This window comes from Musa acuminata, chromosome BXJ2-4, assembly GCF_036884655.1.
Source record: "Musa acuminata AAA Group cultivar baxijiao chromosome BXJ2-4, Cavendish_Baxijiao_AAA, whole genome shotgun sequence".
In the NCBI taxonomy this organism is placed as follows: domain Eukaryota; kingdom Viridiplantae; phylum Streptophyta; class Magnoliopsida; order Zingiberales; family Musaceae; genus Musa; species Musa acuminata.
The window spans coordinates 42794796-42815578 of record NC_088341.1 but is presented as its reverse complement, the minus strand read 5'-3'; the positions used below and the strand labels follow the sequence as shown (position 1 = coordinate 42815578).

General features: G+C 40.4%; 3 protein-coding genes across 3 annotated transcripts; all 3 read right to left on the bottom strand.

Annotated features, from left to right (window-relative positions):
* Window positions 1–356: 356 nt before the first annotated feature.
* Window positions 357–5608, bottom strand: LOC135611028 (synaptotagmin-2-like). Its single transcript, XM_065106272.1, has 12 exons — window positions 5214–5608; window positions 4360–4458; window positions 4210–4260; window positions 3970–4093; window positions 3387–3505; window positions 3161–3262; window positions 2981–3055; window positions 2430–2506; window positions 2101–2347; window positions 1660–2013; window positions 1443–1571; window positions 357–691 (listed from the first exon to the last, which is right to left on the bottom strand). Exons 1-12 carry the CDS (start codon window positions 5322–5324, stop codon window positions 563–565), a joined length of 1617 nt encoding a protein of 538 aa, XP_064962344.1. The 5' UTR covers window positions 5325–5608; the 3' UTR covers window positions 357–562.
* Window positions 5609–9715: 4107 nt separating this feature from the next.
* On the bottom strand, window positions 9716–12025 carry LOC135611026 (GDSL esterase/lipase EXL3-like). The gene is made up of 5 exons (XM_065106270.1): window positions 11613–12025; window positions 10855–10985; window positions 10552–10785; window positions 10197–10455; window positions 9716–10103 (listed from the first exon to the last, which is right to left on the bottom strand). Exons 1-5 carry the CDS (start codon window positions 11896–11898, stop codon window positions 9910–9912), a joined length of 1104 nt encoding a protein of 367 aa, XP_064962342.1. The 5' UTR covers window positions 11899–12025; the 3' UTR covers window positions 9716–9909.
* Window positions 12026–16762: 4737 nt separating this feature from the next.
* Window positions 16763–20417, bottom strand: LOC135611027 (GDSL esterase/lipase EXL3-like). Its single transcript, XM_065106271.1, has 5 exons — window positions 19937–20417; window positions 19625–19755; window positions 19279–19515; window positions 17211–17466; window positions 16763–17142 (listed from the first exon to the last, which is right to left on the bottom strand). Exons 1-5 carry the CDS (start codon window positions 20208–20210, stop codon window positions 16949–16951), a joined length of 1092 nt encoding a protein of 363 aa, XP_064962343.1. The 5' UTR covers window positions 20211–20417; the 3' UTR covers window positions 16763–16948.
* Between the last annotated feature and the right edge of the window lie 366 nt (window positions 20418–20783).

Below are 20783 nucleotides of genomic sequence, written 5' to 3'. Positions count from 1 at the left end.
TATATGTATGCACACAGCAAAATAATCCTGCATTTTATACACATGGAAGAGCCAAAGTAACAAAATTACTTCCACCTGAAATGTGTATGAATGTGAAATCGAGTTGCTGTTTCGTCGACTTGGTTTCCACTGTTTGTTCATATTACTTCTACAACAGCTTTGCGTCGTCTTTACTGTCTATCATAAATAATGAAATCTATTCGTGGAAGGAGAAAATCCCAAATAAATCATTTCCATGACCCAAATAAATCTATCGTAACAGGCACGGGAGGCACGACCGACACTCACTACACACAAAAAGTAAAGACGACATGCGCACACCCCTCCTTTCTGACAAACCATCGTAGACAACATGCTTACACCACTCAAAAAAAGAATTTTAAGAAAAATCTCAAACACAAAGTTCTATGAAGCTATGAAAACGTAAACAGAAATTCTGAGGATGAGAGCAATCTCTGATTCAGATATATACAGAAATTTATTCTCCAATTATTCAGCATGCGGTACGCCACAAGTTCTCAATAAATATTTACTTGTAGAGACAGTAAACAGTGTGGCTCAACTATGATGCCCGCCACTGCAGCTCAACTTGTATGCGACCATTTTTGGAGTCGATTAGATGATATTTCTCGTTGATTCTCTTATTGTTGACAACATCTGCAAGGCTGATGACGACATACCCCAGAATTTCCTGACAAATAATTTCAAAATAAACATTAGTAAGCTCCAGATTAATGTCTATTGTACAAGTACTCTTGATGAACAGCATATGACAATTCGCAGGCAATGCAAAGTCCCACATATAGACAGGCCATCGTTGAAAAAAAAATAAAAAGGAAAAGAAAACCGTGCATTGCTAGGATTTAGAGGGCTAGATTTGGTGCGCCATCATAAAGTTGCTCCTTTGCCATCAGCATTCCAGTGGCAAATGCATTTTTGCACCTTGTAGGGAGAAACTGCATACATTGGTTCCCCAAACTCCTATATTTTCTTACCACAACCACTCATTCAAAGGGTAGTAGGGTCCCTTCGAGGCCTCATGGCAGTTTTAGGATATCACAACTAATCTTACTTTATTTGTCAATATGATATAAAACATAAATAACTCATAACACCGACACAAACAGGTTCGTCGGGTTTATTATGAGTTTTGGCAACAACCTTGTGCCTCCACAATGTTGCTGGCCTGGATGTCTCAGAGTGTATATAGCCTCTTCGGGGGCTCTTTTAATTGGATAAATTAAGTTTTGCATGTCATTTTATGTAACATAATCAATTAGTTACAGTGAAGGTAAACCGAAAAAAATAAAGATAATCAGGATAAGCATGCATTAGACTTGGATCCATTTCGCTGCAAAACTATGATCCAGAAAATAAAGCTAGAAACTACATAGAAGAGACAAAGTAACAAAATTCTCGAATGCGAAAGATATTGGTCATACCTTCGAGTGGATTCCAATACTTGGTGGCCTACTGAGAACCTCTACATGCATTTTATCATTTGTGGGTGGTTCCTCACACATGAACTGGAACTCCTCTTCCCAACGCGGGTCCCTGTTTTTCTTGATGTACTGCATACAATTACACACAAAATAAGATACCTTGTGCGATGCTGATTGGAACTGATGAATGCAGCAAGGCAACTGCATAAATTTCTACCTTGGTCTTCTTCTCTTCTCCTCTGAAAAGGATTCTAACATATGGATTTGTGTGGTGCTTCCCCTCAAGATCTTGAGCTTCATGTACGATGACCACAAGCAAGCCGCCACCCACAGGAGTGCCTTCAGGGGCCTTTTCTACATCGTTTTCACCGTCACTTATGTTGTTTGCAACTTCCCCTTCCTTAAATGGCTTGTAAGTGACCTCAAGAACAATCTGTCCACGCAACTTGTCGTTCTGAGGATCACTAGGATCCATGTTCTTGAGCAGTTCAAGGGTTAGAGACTTTGTCTCGTCAGGGATGAGATCTTTCAATGGGATAGCATTCATGCCCATTTTCTCATGTTTTCCAACCTAGAGGAAGAAATATATGGACAAAACAGCACATTATGAGACAAGACAGTAGATGACCGACCAAAGAGATATAGTACAAAGGCATACCTGTTCCCAATCGTAGACACTCAACTCCAGAGCTTGAGATTCTGGATCCTTAACAACCAACTTGAATTCCTCATTCCATTCAGGGTTAAGGTTGCTACGCTTGACTGTTGTTTTCTTTGATGGAAGATTGTCATCCGCGAGCTTTAGCTTTACGTATGGATCGGACTTGCCCAAAAGATCTTTTTTCTTCAATTTATATGCTCGGACGACAACCACATTTAGGATACCAGTGGGCTTCTTCATAGCTCTGCAAGAAGCACATAAGAGATGCTTAATATAGGAAGTCAGTTAGAGGTGAAGATATAAAAAGAAGAATCTGGTAAACCTACTTTGAAGGGTCCATTATTGGCACTTCCAGCGTTTTAGGCCAAAGATACATGTTGGCAACCTGCTTCTTGATCGTCTCCTGTGGATAAATGTAGAGAAAAAGAATGTACATCAGGAACATAGAAAATAAAACGAAGGCACAAACAGCAAACTTAATATACACATCTCTTCAACAATGATACATAGGCCAATGCTGTATAAATGTCACTACTGGGTGGTGATGTTCTGGGTTACAGCTGATGCTCGTAGCTACATTCAAAAAGGACGCAGAATAAACACAAGCAAGTCTAGAACAGGTATAGCTTCTCTACACTTTTGGAAACATTCAACATAAGTTGTTGTTGTTTACTTTAAGATCCTAATAATCCTGATTCTGAACAAGTTTGAGCATCATAATTCTTGGTCAGTTTTCCAGTGAAAATCTCAGTCTAGAAGTGTGCAAATAACTGGAGCAGAAAAGACAGCTGCAGAAGTAACATGTAGCTCATTATATGCAGAAAATTACAATTTAAACGCTGATATGAAGATCAACTTTTCAAAACAAGTGAAACACCTGAACGAATCTGTAAAGACCAGGCACTGACATCACATCAGCTCCAAGAAGCTTTAGTCCAAAATCAACATGTGGCTACAACAGAGTACAGGAGGTGAAAATATTATAAGACTGGTCAAAAAATAGGAAAATGATTAGAACAATAAGAAGCATCAAAGATGAGCTCTGTTTCTCATTCACCTTTTCCATGAGCGATACAAGGATCTTTGCGAAACAGGGGAAGCTGGGGACAAGTGGCTTTAATGTAATACGTGGTGTAGCAAATACTTGCAAGTCTATTACCTAAAAGAGTTAAGAATTGGAAAATTGTTAGGGATGACTGTCATCGGTTACCAAAATACATGAGCTTAAGCAAAAAGTCAAATTTAATTTACTTTCACAAAATGAATGTAAAGAAAGAAAAAACCTGTGCAGTTGCTTTTAGTCCAAATGCCTTAACCACAACAGTGACATTAGGATTTCCAGCCCATTTAAGTGATGGTTCCATAATTATTTCTTTTTCATCTGTAATGTACATTTTCATTCCTGAAATATAATGTACAATTTAGTAAAGGTACTTAGACTTATGAACCTATGATAAATATCTATGAACCGCATATGTCAATCGAATGCAGCGCAGAGTTGAATATGAACACTGAAGAAAAATAAATCAGATCAGAAAAAAGATATGTGTAAAAAGGATTTCGGTGCAGATCTGGAGTTGGTATCGAAGTTTCTCAAGCCAACTAAATGAAAAATATGTAAACAATCTGAACTGATATCTACAAGGATTCTTACGCTTTTAAGAAATCAAAGATATATTTATATCGGATGATCTGAAATTAGAGTCCAAAGACCAAAAACTAAGTGGCACAAAAAGCAGAAATTCACTATTATTTTGTCTAAATTATATGGAAGATTTCCTGGTGATATCTAGAGAGAGAATGTGAGATTAAGGTTAGCATATAATCTAATGTAAAAAGCCAAGTAACCATGAGAGTAACACTGACCTTGCAAAGTAGGTGGCAGAGAACCTAAAGTGAGAGTTTCAAATTCAACCGAGTCAATTTTGTACTTGGCAGTATTCTCAGCAATAATTGGTTTTGCTATCTCCTTTGCAGTTTTGCAGATTGCCTGCAACGCAATATTTAGATAAGAAAGAAACCAAAAAAGAAAAGTAAGTATGATAAAAACTGTCATCGGATCTTGTAAACACTCGAAGAATTTGCTAAAATTTCAAGAGTAGTCACCTTATCGAGATATGGCCACAAAAGCTCGAGAAACTTGTTTAGCCAGTCAATCTTCAAGGACAAAACCACAAGAAGCTTAGTTTCTGAAATAATCAACAGGCTACAGGACATAAATATGAACTGGAAATAGAGAGGAATGCCATTTCTTACTCGATCAAAGTCTGGATTTTTCACCCATTGAGGAATTTCAGGAAACATCTGCTCCAGTGACTTTGAATCAAGTTCAGCAAGAGGCCTAATTTCAGGATCCTGAGTATATTTGTTTCACTATCAGTAATTCAGTATATTTGTATCTCAACTTGCATACTGGAAAAATAACAAGGGCATGACATCTATTGACAGAGCTGAAATGCACACATAAAAGGAACATGCCAACAGCTATCCTTTGACATATTGCTCGAGTTGGCAGACTATTATCACACCTTACCACAAATTAGCCATCAATCTTTTCTCATAGGTCAAGTTCTTTAACTACAATTTGAATTATTTATTTTCTTGGCAACAAATATACATGTACCACATACTGCAGTTCTAAATTCTCAATACTAGAGGTGGAAATGGGTAGTAGGCATAGAGTGTCTATTTATTGGCAAAACATGCCCCATTTCTCCAAATCGTCCCCTACAGTGCTCATGCAGACATCGAGCAAGATTCCACGAAGGGGGCCTTGGATATTTCCCCAATGACATAGCCTGCTAGAGTAGCAATTTTCACCTGATGAACCACAAGAACGGAAGGGAACATCTCATGAATCCAAACTATGCCGATGGATTTCTACGACCTGATGATGCAAACCTTAGAGTTGATGAAAAAAGCATCAGAGAAAGAAAGATGGAACATTACAACGGGAACTTCTTTTCTCCGCTGCAAAGGGTCGGCAATCTGAATCCGATAAGGCAACACAAAACCCTCAAGAAAGAAAGCCAAGAAGGTCGAGAAACGCGAAGAGATCTCCCAAAAAGGGTCATCAAGGAAGAGGCGGAGAAAGGGATCAAGAATCCTACCTTAACATCCGTGGGCTGGAAGTAGATGAAGAAGCAGTAGCCGATGAGCAGCCCGACGCCGATTCCGGTTCCGAACCCCAAGAAACCCAACAGGGAGCTCAAGAATCCCATGTCGGATGCCCTCTACAGATCCAGGAACACGGGGAAAGGAAGAAGACGTACAAAACCCCACCTTTCCGCGGTCCGATGCCCGGATCACCTAAGCTAGCTTCCTCCTCATCCAACCCGGATCAACAAAGGGAAGGCCGCAAAGTGGGAAGAGCTGGGAGAGGCGAGAAAGGGGATCCAAAAAGATTTACGTTTCCATCGGTGGATTTATTAGGCTGTCCTCGTTAGAACGGGATTTAATGGCAGCCATAAAAGTTGGGAGAGCCAGAGTGTGAGCGCGCGCCCCTGCCCCTGCCCCTGCCCCTGCCCCTGGGGACTGTCGGTAACGCGCTGCTGCATGGGCTTGGAAAGTTCTTGCCTGTGACGCTCACAGCCACACACTCCTTTTCTTCACTCTCGCACATCCCCATCCGTTTGCTTATCTATGCATTATTTTACTGTCAGAAGAGACGAGAGGGAGAGAGGGAGAGCGAGGGGCTATAATGTCCGATGAACAGTTACTCCGGTTGGGTGCCGCGGGGAAATCGCGTGCTGCTCCGCACTCGGAGTTCGATCGACGGTGGATGGGAAAAGATGGATGGCGGTGTTTTGGGTGGTAGTCAGGTGGTGGGGTAAGGTTTCGAGGTCAAATCGGGTTGAACCTGTCCTCGGATTCCTACTTCTGTTGTAATAGAGTCAACAACCTGATCTCGGCCACACATCTGGGGTTTGGAGATGCGTGACAAGGGTTGATGCAGCTGCCAGCGACGGTGACGTCCGCGCCAATCAACATCGTGCGACCATTGACAACACTATCCTAATAGCAAATCGACGTGTCTTTCTATCGCTCGATCAAAGACAACCTGTTTTGAGAAAAAACCAAATGACGATCATGGGTTCCACTATTTAATTTATTTTTTTATGTGATCATTTGATACGTGGGAAGATATCAAATGTTATTATTATTTTATAGATAAATCGAGGGGAGACAAATGCAGTACATTCGTGATAAAAGATTATTTGATCAGTCGATCGTATGATATGTAGATTCGTAAGAAATTATCTATTTTAGACGATGAATATATCATATATTTTTTAATTTTTTGGAATGTATAAACTTCAAAAAATATTTATCAAGATAAGAAAGATCCGACGAATTTACGAGTCCTTAGCTCCGAAAAAATACTGATAAAATAATTTAATCCCACATCGTATGAAAGACTTGACTAAACCATATGGATATACAATAAATTACCTACAGATCGCACCCGTGGCCGATCAACCGGTCCCTTATCAACTCGTTTCAAAAGCTTTTAAACGTAACACGAGGATGAACTACGGAAAGGAAAGAGAAAGTAAAGGAGGTGAGGAGAGCATATGGACAAAACAGGGAAATGCATGTCCAACAAAATTGAAAGGCCAAAACAGGGGACACATTTGGGTCACCAACAGGATCATTTTTGTTGTATTCTGGAGCCACATGCCACATGGCCTTACCAGGCGAACGTTTGTCCCGTTCGAATTCGCAATAAGAGATCGATCCAAAATGGGTAGAGACGACCAAATCCACTAATAAAATTACTTCTCTATGCTGATCGATTCATTCACCTGTTGGTAATTAAATACTGGATACGGTCAAAAGCATCAAATTGTCTATACTATAGATGATTATAATAATTCTATAATAATATATAAATAATGATAACTAAAAAGATATAACATGACATGATTTATAATATTTTTCAATAATATTTACAGTATTTTTAATACATCAATAAAGCACTCTAAATGTTTTTTTAAAAAATATTATAAACATCAATATGAATATATATATATATATATTCAGAAAACTGCATAAATACTTTAATTTCATCAAATGAATCCCAATAAATATGTTACTATACAAACATAGAATGTCCAGATAACCGATTTAATGAATCAATTTAATTCGAGATACTTATGATAAATAATTTTGTCTCGAATCAACAAATCTTGACTAACTAATGGACTGTGTCTTGTCGGACTTAATCGTCTCGGGTCCGATCCGAACCTAAACTGTTTGTCGTGGATCATAAGGATTAGCCCATATCCGATCTAAACCGGGTCGGGTCTATCTCGGGTTGGATGCGATGCACTGAGCCAGCCGACACCCTGCCCCTTCCGCTGCGATACGCCGACACGCATTGGCGGCAACGACGGCCTGCATTCCCACATCCCCATCGGTGAGCTCCTCTTCGACGTCCTAAATTCCGGTGGCCGCCTCCTCTGCGCCTTGCTGCCGTCGATGCAGGCAACCCAGTTACATCGTCGCCCTTCGCCTTGACCGCACCGTGGCCGACGGTGCGCGAGCTCTTGGAAACGCCCAGCCCTCCCCTCATCACATGCATTTACCGCAACTACAACTACGTGGCGACGCCTACGCCAATGCCGCCGTCGCCGCCCGACGACGTGCTCGATATTTAACGTAAGAATAAATTTAATGTTCTTGTCTTCTCCTGCACCAGCATCTTGGCGACATGGGGCTCGAATCCACATGCTACAGTTTCGGTTCAACAGCTCATCAGAAAACTTCTGGTTTACGGATCATCATTATTTACCATAGATTAGTACTATTCTTTTGATGAATTAATTGAATATTAAATATCATCTGTGGTGAAAGATCGTAGGGATCCATACATGGATCTCAACGATTTAGACAAAGTACAAAGCTTATCTTCTTGCCCATTTTCTAACAACAGCAACCCTATTTTGGTGTGTGATATCATCAAGATTGGGCATACTAAAGCTCCTTTTTCCCAACACTCATCACAGCATCTTTACAATAAAATAAAGAGTGATACCCCTTTGGGGGATTGGATATCCAACTCTTTTGATGAAGACAAGGACACCAACCAACTAAACTAAACATAATACATACAACAACTTGCTTTAATTATGATTCTTATTGCTAACATGGGGCATAATACTCTAGTAAGCTATCCTTCTCACCAGTCAGGTCCATCAGTGAGCTGTGCTTTCTAAGAAGAAATCCATGGTCGGAGCTTATCAAGATACAGACAGGATGACGGTAACATGTACAGAAACTGAACAGTTCTTTCATATGACCGGCAGCACCATCTCCAAGTTGAAGAGTGGCTGAACGCTGTCAATGGAGGTGACATCAAGATGTGACATAATTTCTTGGCCGGGATGGGAACCAAAAAAAACTACTGGTCACACACCATTTTTGCTGCTGCAACTAAAAGGACGAAAATTCGTTACACTCAGATCACTGCGCCTCGTCTGTTTATTCCGTCTCATGCTGATTTCCGTAGACCAAGAAGCACCCTCATGTGATCACAAGTTGCAGATGGGAAGCTGAGCAAAGATCTTCTTTGCAGTTGTCTTTCTCAACCAGCTCATAAGATTTGGATCAGGCGATGGAGAAGCCATTTATGCCCACTCATCTATAGTGAATATGAATTCAAATAAAGAAACGAAATCAGCTTTTAGGCGCGGATAGATGTGTAAACATCTAAGATTACAACAATATATAAAGGCAAGTGATTGAAAAGATATCAACAAAAACTTATAGGTAGAAAAAATTAAAGTAGACGTGAAGAACAAAGAAGCAATAATCATGCATCACAACTGAAGACCCAGAGGCCAAGAAGCCAGTGAGGTGGAGGATGATAAGACCAGCTAGAGCTTGGATCAGTCTACTTTTCCATGGAGACACAACATTATGACAAAGTTCCCAATGATTTCTGTACAGCTCATGTTTGCCTTCAAGTGGTCCTGCTGCTACTTCTGAAGAAAACTGCATCTGAAAATATCGAGGTAAAGAGAGTCACAATGGACTCAGCCTGCTTGGGATGCAAGCATCTCCGCCCAGTTTGGAAAAGGGACATAAGAGAATCTATGGCTTCCCAACCTTTCTCTCTTAATCCTCCCCCAATAACCTTTTTTGATAATGTACTCAAAAGGTAACGTGTAATCAATGTAATTTGATTCATTCCAATAAACCATTAACTAATAATACTTATTTATATCACTAAACAATGAATGATGTTGAGATATTGGAATGGGATGGACGATGTCTCCGACTGGACTGAGCCCATGCAACTTGTGCTTAGTGTCTCAGAAGAATGGCACAAAACGACAAGCTGCGTTGCTTAGGTTAGATTATCCTAAAGCCACAAAAATTATAATTCTTTCCCTGTTTGAGGCATCACAATATCAGATCAACCTGATCAAAATTGACCATAAGAGTCAGTCTTTAACACGAATTTGCCAAAGAAACGAAGGATAAAGTTATACTATGGCCGATAGATGATCATCAAACTTCAGAGCTTGCTCCTCCGAGCGCATGGGATCAATCAAACACATGAATTCATCAAATGGTACCAGCATTACCCCGAACGCTTCACTCGAACTGGCCAAAGAACCTTGTTACTTCATTAGCAATAGTGGCAGTGCAGCCCATACACGTTTGATTCCACGGCCTTATTTCACAATGCGAAAACAACATCTTAAGGAGGTTTGTAGAAAAGGCAAGCACAAGAAATATTGGGTTCTTTTCTCCCTCTTTTTGGCACAAGGAATATGGTTAAAGGTGCATCGAATCACATTAAACCAAGAATTGAATGTAATTATCAAAAATGCTGCCGACTATGATTTTGTAGGCCTTCTCGGTCGGGTGGTAGCTGTCCCAGAACACATAGTCCGTGACGTCACTGCACACGGTGGCCGTCTTGCTGTTGCACAGGAGCGTCACCTCTATTGTTCCGGTGCCACAGCATCCCTTCGTCGACACCTTGAATCCTACACACACGCAGGAGATGGTCATCCAAATAGCAACCCGTGTGCAAAGCTGAAGAATGGAAGTGAGTGGGAATGCAAAGAAGGATGGGTTACCGTAGTAGCCGGGTCGCCGAATGAGATCAAGCAAGACGTCGTATATGTCGATGTAGACGAGCTTTGTGCCGTCACCGAATTCTCCGGAGAGCCTTCGGATCTCCTGATCGATCTTGGAGTTGTAGAGTTGTGCGGCTTGGTTGCGAGTCTCCTCGCACTCTCTCAGAATCCCTCCGCCCACAGTTCTTTGTGATGGTACGCATCCGATGGGTGGAAGACCCACGAAGCCGATCTTTCTTGCTCCCATGCCGTGTAATTGCTGAACCCAATGATAATAGCATCGAAGTAAGAGCAAGTCTTAAAGGATATATATATATATATATATATATCCAATATTCCACTGGAGTTCACGCACCTTGATGAAGTCGGAAGCCCCACCGATCAACAAATTCACATAGGAAGGGATGTCGTAGTGTGGTCTCCTGAACGGGGTGGTGAAGTAAGTGTTGGCGATGTCATCGGTTCCGGCACAAACCACGTAGAGAGCTTCGGAAACGATCTCTGCGCCTCGCTCCTCGCCTGCAATGGCGTACAGCTTTTCTTTGTACTCCGCAAAGAGCTTAAGCTCGTCGGTCATGGAGAAAACACTCTGAAACAGTACCAGTTAGTGTTCATGATTCAAGACAAGGTCGTCCTCAACGACAGATTTGATAGATACCACTATCTCGGGGGTGATAGGGTCAAATCCGGTTGCACCGGAGGCGAAGCTGACACCGGTTAGAATGTCTTCTGGTGAGAGGTCAACGCCAAGGTATGGCGGAAGCAATTCCTTCACCCCTAACCCTGAAGCTGCGAGTTGTTGATCCATAGCAATCTGGCTTAGATTCAATAACTCCAAACAAAAGCAGTTCTATACATCACTATTCCAATTTCCTCGAGGTGGTATGTTACACGAAGATTATCTTTTACATACACAGATACGTTTTGTGTGTGTATATATATATAATTTATTCCACAGTTTTTGATGTGTGTTAACTCGATAATGGAACAAAAAGAGAGACGTCGGTACAGAAGTTGGCTGGACACACTTTAACACCAAGTTGAACATTAAGTGACGAGCAAATTATACCTTGTTTTGGAAAAGTCAGCAATGGCGGCAGAAATGGGCTGACATGATGAACAGAGGAAGCTTAGTTTTCTGACATATGAACTGAGGCATCTTTTTCAAGTGGTTAATGTTTGAAGACCATTTTTGCAAGATCGACGGGAAAGCTAATAAATGAGACGTTGAAAGCCATTTATTTCCTTTAGCTCTACGTGGGCAATGCTGGATGAGACAGCCCAGGGAAGTGTTAACACCTCAATAATGAACGTCTTCCTCCATGCATATATACTCGGTATGCCGTATATCTAAAAGATCATGCGATGCCAACGAGGAGGAGGAAGATTTGTATGTATACACGTATATAAACTTACCTATAAGGTCTGTGGGGATCAGCCCATTGGAGAACCTTCCCGTGGCCTGGTGATCGATGAAATCTTGGCCGTAGGGAGGGAAGTCACACCTGATGGTGGTCGCAAGCACGTCATTGTTGCCTGGGTCGACGATGGAGTCGCCGAACGCGATGACCGCCGGCACCATCGACCCCGTCGTCCGATTCGAGGAGTATCCATGCGCTCGAGCAAGCAGTAGCATCAGTAGCAGCAGCGAGGTGAAGAGCGCTGGTGCACTGTGAGACGCCGTTTTCATTCTCAACCCCATGGTTTCCTCCCCAGCTGCTGCTTCCTCGATGGGGCAGATCCTTCTTATAGAGGACAGCTGATGGATGGTCCAGTGAAGGAGCACTGTGCGTCCCAGGCTTTCGATCTGTGTTCTATCTGTCACCCAACACACACAGTTCCCGGAATCGAACGAGCGGTGATTAGCGAGCGAGATAACAACAAGGACGCAGCATCAAAGTGGCCCATCTAATTTTTCCTACCAGTATTAAAGGGATGTATTGGATTGCTGCGGGGGCAGTGCATCAAATGAGGTGGTTGTGGTGGGGCACATGACGTGTACTCAACCAGTTAAAGGGGGGGACGCATCACATGGCGCGAACGTCCGATCCGATCATGACATTCCAACCAATTTCCCTCCATTTCCTCTGGTGAGGAGAGAGCGAGGAGGAAGAAGAAGCTGCAGTTGTTCTCTGTTGTAGCATATTTGGTCAGCGGGCAAAAGTCACTTGTGGTTCACTCGGTACTAAGAAAAAGTGGGCACTTTGACTTATATAACTCGAATTTACAATAATAATTATAGTAACAAGAAAGATTAATGATGAATTTAGAGAAGCAATTAAGGAAATAAGATGTCATCGATTTCTTGGAACTTTTGGACTTAAAGTACTGTAACATCTCCAAATCAATTCGCATAATCATGCAAGTCATTCTCTATTTTCTCTATGAGCATAGAAGCCTAATTAATCAGTATTTATTGTCTCGATTGAGATATCCAAATTGATTAGTAAAATATTATATAAGATAAAATATTAAGAGCGTTAAATATGTTATTTAATATATATATTTTTTTTTCATCTCCTATTTCCTTGGTCATCTAAATCATAGAGTATTGTGCTCTCCTATTGGTTGATGTATTCACCAATATCAACTCACCATACTGTACACAACCTGCTCATCCATTAATGATTAACATTGAAGGGGAAATTGGACCCTTTCTAATTACTATCCTAAAAATGGGGAAAATTAATGGTCCAATTAATCATGGTAATAAATAATCAGCATGGCAAAAGCGATATAGGCCATGTTTAATCCAAAATATATCTTCTAAGGAATGGTATTGTATTTAACATGAAACTTCTATCCAAAATTAAATTAGAAAGAGACTTACTTTAAAGATGATTCCTTCATCTACTTAACTGATAATTATAATGATTTTCCCATATTAATTCTCATAATTTGAATCCTGATCATTCCTAATTCTCCATGATAAGACATCTCATGCAGATTTCCCAAATGTCTCAGGAATAATTTAACTTTTTGTTCCTTGTATCATAAAACATTATATATTTATGCAAAAGTTACATTACATGTTACAATAGGATAGGTATGACAGTCAATCATACAAATAGTTAAGACATTACAACTTGTTCTATATATATATATATATAGTAATGCAGAAACAAAGGCATTTAATGAAGTGTTTGTTCAATTTGTTGCTTGAGAGATGACATCCGAAATCAAACTAAAATATTTTTTTTGGATGGATTGTGAAGCCATGTCTTAATCTTAAGATCTTATGATGATTTAAGAAAATTATTACTAATTAAGCTATTTACTATCTTCAAGATATATTGAATGAGTTTTCAAACTCTAAACCCCTAACAAGTGAGTCAGATATATCATCATTAAACTAATATTTGAAATGTAATATTTATGGAACGAGGTCTCTCTCTCTCAACTTGTAATAAGTGTGTTTGATATTGATGACTTATCCAATGAATGAGGCAAAATAAGGATAAGAAATGGAGTGAGGAAAAAGAAGGAAGTGAAAGGAGAGTAACCTAGCACGTGTATACAACCTACCTCAATGTTTGACCTCATCCTCACTAGGGTTTAAGTAAATCTATGAGGCACCAAAACATGGCACACAAAGTACCTCTAGATGACAGTATCAGATATAGTATTACTTACTATTAATGAATAATTTAGTCACGATGAAACTTCCACAACATGGACCATAAGTCTACCTTACATGTCGTTGCATTAAAGAAGAGCATTCATTCGGTAGATATGCGTCACATTTGCCTCCTGCTTTTTGCTCGATTTAAACTTTCATAGCATCACTTCATCTTTTCTCCTCCTAGAATTAATCAATCATCATGGTCTTAATAAGATTTCTAAGAAAAGTTTCCTCTCGTGCATGTTTGGTAAATGATAATAAGCCATTCGGTATCGGATTATAGCTACAAAAGTGGAGGGAAGAAAGTCGTTTTATCGATAATTAAACGTTAGGAAACATGTTCACTATATGCACAAGCATTACTCTTCTTAAGCTACAACTAAGTAGCCAACATTTGTGGCCTTTTCGAGCTACATGTTGGATTTGGTTAGAATTGTAGATAGATTTCTAGAGAACATAGGAATTTGCTATAGTATAATTTGACATCAACTCTGATGATTATTTGGCACGTCATTATTAATGAAGAAGACGTCTTGCATGATATCAGTGATCTCATTTATTAGTATGCTTATATAGGTCTAATTAATTCTTCTTTTGCATGCCCAAAGCAACTTACTCCATCACCCCATTCAGCCTTCTTCATGATGAGTTTCTCCCTGAACTTATGGCTTCTTGCTAAAATATGAAGCTATTTATTCTCCATGTTTACGTTGAACTTGGATTTAGTATGAACGCAATCAATTGCAATCACAGATTTGGGACCATTGAGTTCCTAAAGTTTCTGAAGACCTTAAACAGAAGAAAGTAAACTTGGATTAGAGAATTCTGAAGATGTTTTCAGAGAGGTGACAAGAAAGCTATTTGATTTGATTTTTGATACTGAGACACTCACATCGAATTCAAGTTTCCATTTCATTAGTGCTAAATGAAATCAGAAAGTCTTTGGCATCACAATCATCATGTTATGTTGGTGTGGTGTTTATGTTAGCGAGTCTCCTATTACTGATGTGATTCACTTATTGGTCGGACTATTACGCACCGTTCTATCCACTCTTTCGGCTCCACATATACCTAATGTTCCCTTCGGCGAATTAGGACTAGAAAACGATATGCATCTGCTTCTGTGTGTTGCTCGCTGTGTGCACTAAGTTGCTTATCAATGGAGCTCATTATGTTGTCTGTTCAGCGGGCAAATTAGTTCCGTGCATATAATCCGGCATTAAAGTTTTCGATGGCCAACTTGGTTTGACGAAGACGTTCATCCGTTGGTCCTTAAGAGGCTGATGAAGAAGTACTGTACCAATACATCGTTGGAAACCTCATAAATCTTAAGGTAATTATGTCAACCATGTCTTGATCCAATTGTTCCTCTAAGTGGATGAAGAGAAGACAAGTCATTGACACCAATCACATCATGAAACATCTAACTTGATGTGATGTGTCGCACAGTAAATACATATCCTTCTTCCCTGTCTGTATTCTTCTCCTTCTTCTTTTCTCTGTCTACTTGTTTCTGCTACGTACACCGGAATGCATACATCCCAGCTTCTGGTCCAAAAGTCCTGTGTTAAATGGGACGTGAGATCGGGCTGCCTCTGACACGTCTAATTGCTTTGCACTTTCGTAGCAGTAACAACATGGATTGGCCTGAACCGTAGATCAGAAAGTACTTTTGGTTTGTGGTGGGATCAAGATTAGGCATTTATGAGGTCACTCCAATGTCTTCCCTCTATCTTCTGCAACGTAGCTCTTCCATGTGAGGGAGAAAGCAAGAGCTGCTCAACTACTGTGATGGTGGTGGACCATGTCATGTTCTTCCTGTGTTGCAGTTTCTTGTGGTAGTCTGGCCACAAATGTGGCAGCCACTTTTCAATCTCTCTCTCTCTCTCTCTCTTAAGGTTAAGGTTTTAATTTTAATGGCCAAGCTTTCAAGTCTTTTTCCAAATCGTAATAGTTATGTAATATTATCTTTCAATGTTATTGCATAGAATGATTATTGATTGCCAATTACGAAAAGCACTAATGTCTCAATTACTTGGGGCCAAAAATGAAAATAAATAAATACATTGTGTTTATAATGTAGATAACTTATATTTTATTAATTTAATGAGGACTAAAAATATTAATCCACTCATATAATCCTGAAATAAATGTAGTCAACAAATATATTTTTTTTTATCATTTTCAATATTATAAACATTAATTATTTTACCTAATTTCACTATATAAATTTAATTATAAGATGCCTATCTCAAATCTTTTTTTTTTTCTTTATTTTATCCTAGTCAAAACTACCAAAGTAGACAATTTCATTTTTGTACATCATTTAATCATACCAATTTAGTGCACATTTTTATTTTTGTTGTTACGATGCGTTAGATTATATAAATACAATTAAATATATTAAGTATTCCCTAATATTTGAAAATGTAAAATTATATCATTTGTTCATAAATTCTAACACAAACTTTGATTTGATCATCGAATTTAGCTCTACTAATTGATTTTGTATAGTTATCATAAGTATTTTAATTAAGTTCGACCATCATTTTTTCAATCGCATGTCTTCGAGTTCATCAAACAAATTTTCTCTCTTATTGAAATCATACTAAATTGGTAAACTAAATTCCTATCATGATATGAAGACAATTTTAGTTGATGATAGAACTTATTGATGCATCAACTAGAAACTAAATTTAGAGAGTTAATAGGCAAATAAATACAACGGAGAAAAATGTATTGTTTGATTTGGACTTGACTTAGGACAAATATGGGCCCTAACACTATACTAAGGGTGAAGTAAGGCTCCTACCAACGTCGATTGCTGCCATTGGCCTTATCTCTACGTTTAGAGCGGTTGTTCTACACTATATATCCATTACATTATTTGGCACCCTAATGAGTGAATGCATAATGCAACCATAGTATAAAAAGAGGTTGGACATCAATGGCGAACACGCGAGGTTATATTAGACATCAATGGCGACTTAAGTAGCTCGTACCACACAGATACAAAGGACATGGAGACAGTGAAAACAGATGAGCAGGAAATAGAAATGGAAATGGAAATGGAAATGGCACCATGCAGAGAGTTGATTGAACTTCAGATGACGTCCACAACACTCTCTCGCTAAAGCAAGTAGGGAAGATACGTCTTGAGAACCCAGTCCACCAGTATCTCGTAGGCTCTCTCTGTGGGATGGAAGCTGTCCCAGAAGACGTACTTGGATGCATCTGCACAAGTGACTGTTGTCAATCCATTACACAATACTGAGACTTCAAGGTCTCCTGTGCCGCAGCATCCCTTGGCTGAAACCTCGAACCCTACACAAAGCATCTCGATCACTCGGTAAATATTCAAGTGAAATAAGATGTGATGTGTAATGACTTACCGTAAGCATTCGGATGCAGTATCATGTTGAGTAAGATCGTGTAGATGTCGACGTAGACCAACTTCGTTCCTTGATGCTTGGTCTTGAGTCTCTGCATCTCCTCCTTCAACCCTGAGTTGTATAGCTGGGCTACCTGGTTATGACCGGAGGCACAAGACCTCATGATCCCTCCTCCTAACGTTCTTTGAGATGGCACACATCCGATCGGAGGAATCCCCACTACAGCCACACTCCGCGCTCCGAGATTGACCAGATCCTGCAGGCCGAAAGAGTTGGCAGTGAGAGATGTTCGATCATGATGAAGCTCTTCACCTAATCCTTAATGCTGAAAAGGGTTGTGCGGTCAACTCAGTGTAGGAAAGATTAAAATGTTTTTCGCTGATAATTATGAGGACAAAATAGAATCCTGGAATGACGAAAATGTAACATCCATACTTGTTGCTCCGAGAACTTGATCAGCGGATTCAAGTGTCTTGAAATATCCAGGTGTAAGTAGTTGAGTTCATGGCAAAACTGTCCTTACAATCAAAGCCTTTAAGAACTTGTTCCTATTTCCTAAGGTGATATGAGCTACCATATTAATAATCAACTCAGATGAAAAGAACTTGTACAAGTCAGTGATGAACAAGGTGAGTTCCGGTCCCGAAGGAATCTCCATTGATGGCGAGTCCTGTGTCACAACAACTCAGATGATCTTATTTCGATCCTCACTGATCCTGTATCTTCTGGTGGGACAATTTTCTATCAAAGGAGACGAAGCTTTTTTTATGTGATATTGAAGTCGAAGGATATCTTCAATCGGATTCATAATAAATATATGATGGGATATCTTATTTTAAGTCAAGCTGGTACGTCTAATGATTCAATAGGTAGGCCACGTCTCGTCAAGACTGGTCGCCAGCGTACAATACTTCAGACAGTACTGCGTCCCTAAGTGATGTGGGAAGGGGGGCTGTGACACATTTACGCCCCAACTACGCCGCCAACCGTCCTCACAGCGACAGGTGCTACGACAGGACATGTCTCCTTTATGACACACACAGGATCCTCTCTTTCCCATCTTGGGTGCGCAGGCAACTGACAAAAAGAAAAAGGAAAGCAGATATCTACTACTGCTGCAGTAAGATTTGATTTACTATGGGATAGAGAAAGGTCGATGAACCCCCTCAGGACGCTCATGTGCAAACGAATCGTTTTGTTCCAAGTTTCAGTCGACAGATCTCGAGTCGACTTTGTTCACCGGAGCAAGCACGAGAAGCAAGGTGATACAGACCAGCGAAGGGATGAACGATGAGAGTACGACCGTCGTAAATGCATTGTCGTACTGTTTATGAACATTGTTGCATTTAGTTCGGAATATACTCCTCGTGCTCCTTCAATTAACTAAGAGGACAAACTCGAGCTGGCGTTTTTAAGAGCTACAGTAGAAGATTTGAATCCATCAGTTCAGAAACTGGAAGAGAAGCATTACATTTGTGATGGACCACTCACTCCTCCTCATAAATTCTTCAAGTACTATTCTAAAGTCATATCCTTCAGACTCAAAACCTTTTTTTCGTATATTATCTTTCTTCTACTATTCTTCTGATATAAGTGAAACCAGTGCAGATAAATGTGGCCCTCGAATTCGCTAGCTAGTGTGACAGGAGTTTAGCGAAAGGAAAGCTTAAGAAACTCTTCCTTGACTAGTGTTTTTATGAGCTCTCGGAGCAGAGGTTTGATCTACATTGTTAGTTTGGTATCCCCATCAAACCTAAAGCTGTGATCTGTGTGTAATGGTAACCACTAGATTGTCTATGGAAAGCTTCAAGTTTCGTCAAGAACTCCACAGAGAGCATTTCGTATAATTGTCTCAATAATTCCATTATCACAGAATGTGCTTATGTTCACAACAAGTCAACAGAGAATGAATGAACGTAAGCAGCATATTTATGTCGCAATGATGCATTTTTAATGAAGTAAAGCAGCAGATAAGATAATAAATACTAGTTAACAGTCTGCATCGAGCATAAGACTTGGAGAAGGAACAGCCAAAACTAATGGAGCACAAGCGATTAGAAGGCCTTACCTCAACAAAACCAGAGGCTTTGTGTACCAGGAATTTGGCATAGGAAGAAAAGTCATAAGAATGCTGCCTCAAGGATGCGGGAAGAAAGTAGTTGTTGGCTATATCGTCGCTCCCTGCGCATACAACGTATAAACTTGCAGAAATGATGCTGTTGGCTCTCTTTTTTCCTGCAATGCCTCTCACCTTCTTCTTGTACTCCTTGAACAGTTCCAGTTGATCCGGCAGCGACAGCACCGACTGTGGTTGCCCCACCAAAGATGATCAATAAACAAGGATAGACACTAGCATGTACGTGCCAATGAACGCTCGAGAACCCTAGAAGTGGTTTCAGGGATAAGATAAGTACCGTTAGTGTTGGGGTTAAAGGGTCGAACCCCGACCCACTCGAGGCAAAACTCACACCGGTTAGTAGATCCTCAGGTCCCAACGTAGTTCCAAGATATGCCGGCAAAAGCTCCTTCACTCCGACGGTCGAAGCTAATCAAAACAAGATAACACGCCGAGAAGTGAATGCTTGACTTGGGTCATTATCCATGCACACAAGTCCTTTTTTTTGGCCACGTTGGCTCACTTAGGCTTCGTTTATACGTTGAACTTTTCATTGATTGGATTGGTACAGATGAAAGAACGAATGATGTGGAAATGAGTCGCGATATACCTATGAAGTCAGTAGGGATCTTCCCATTGCAGAACCTTCCCGTGGGCGAGTGGCCGATGAAGTCCTTGCCGTAGGGTGGGAAGTTGCTCTTGACGATGGTCCTCATCACATTGTTGTTACCCGGGTCGACGATGGAGTCGCCGAACACGATCACGGCCGGCACCAGGGCGGCGGTCTGGTTGACGGATAGCACAGACACCGGGAGAAGCAGGCAGTGATGGAGGAAGATGAAAAGTGCGGCTGCAGCAGCTCTTGGAACGCAGAAGAACATCATCTTTACGTTTGTTTTCTTAGCAAGTGATCCCGGTGCAGAAGGCGAGCAAGCAGCCTCCTCGGTGTATTAGGAGCTAGCAAAACGTGCACCGAAGCAGGCGGTGTGATGCGATGACAGTAGTAATAAAGGAAGGGGACCCATGGACGCTGCGGAGCTAAAGCCGCCATTACTGTGACGTACGGATATTAGGGTGATGGAAAGAGTTCTCAGGTCCGGCGACGGGAGGCGATGAAAACGCCAACTTCAACTACAGTAATTTGGTTCAATACATTGTTTCTGATAGACCAATGGTAAACCAGACGTGACGGAAGGGGTTCTGCTCCGACCATCCCCAATCCCCTGCAAATAATCTCCTCGTTGTTCTCGTTCCTCCATAATTTAGACGAAGAGATACGATATCATTCTTTATCCATACAAAAAAAATCGATGGGATATGTGAGTATCTTATCTACTGTAATTCTATTATTAAATAATATGATAACAAGTCGAATTAATCTAGATCGAAATAAATAGGTATTTGATACCAAATTAAAAGTCATGATAGAAGGTCATAGTGAGTATATAATCATCAGT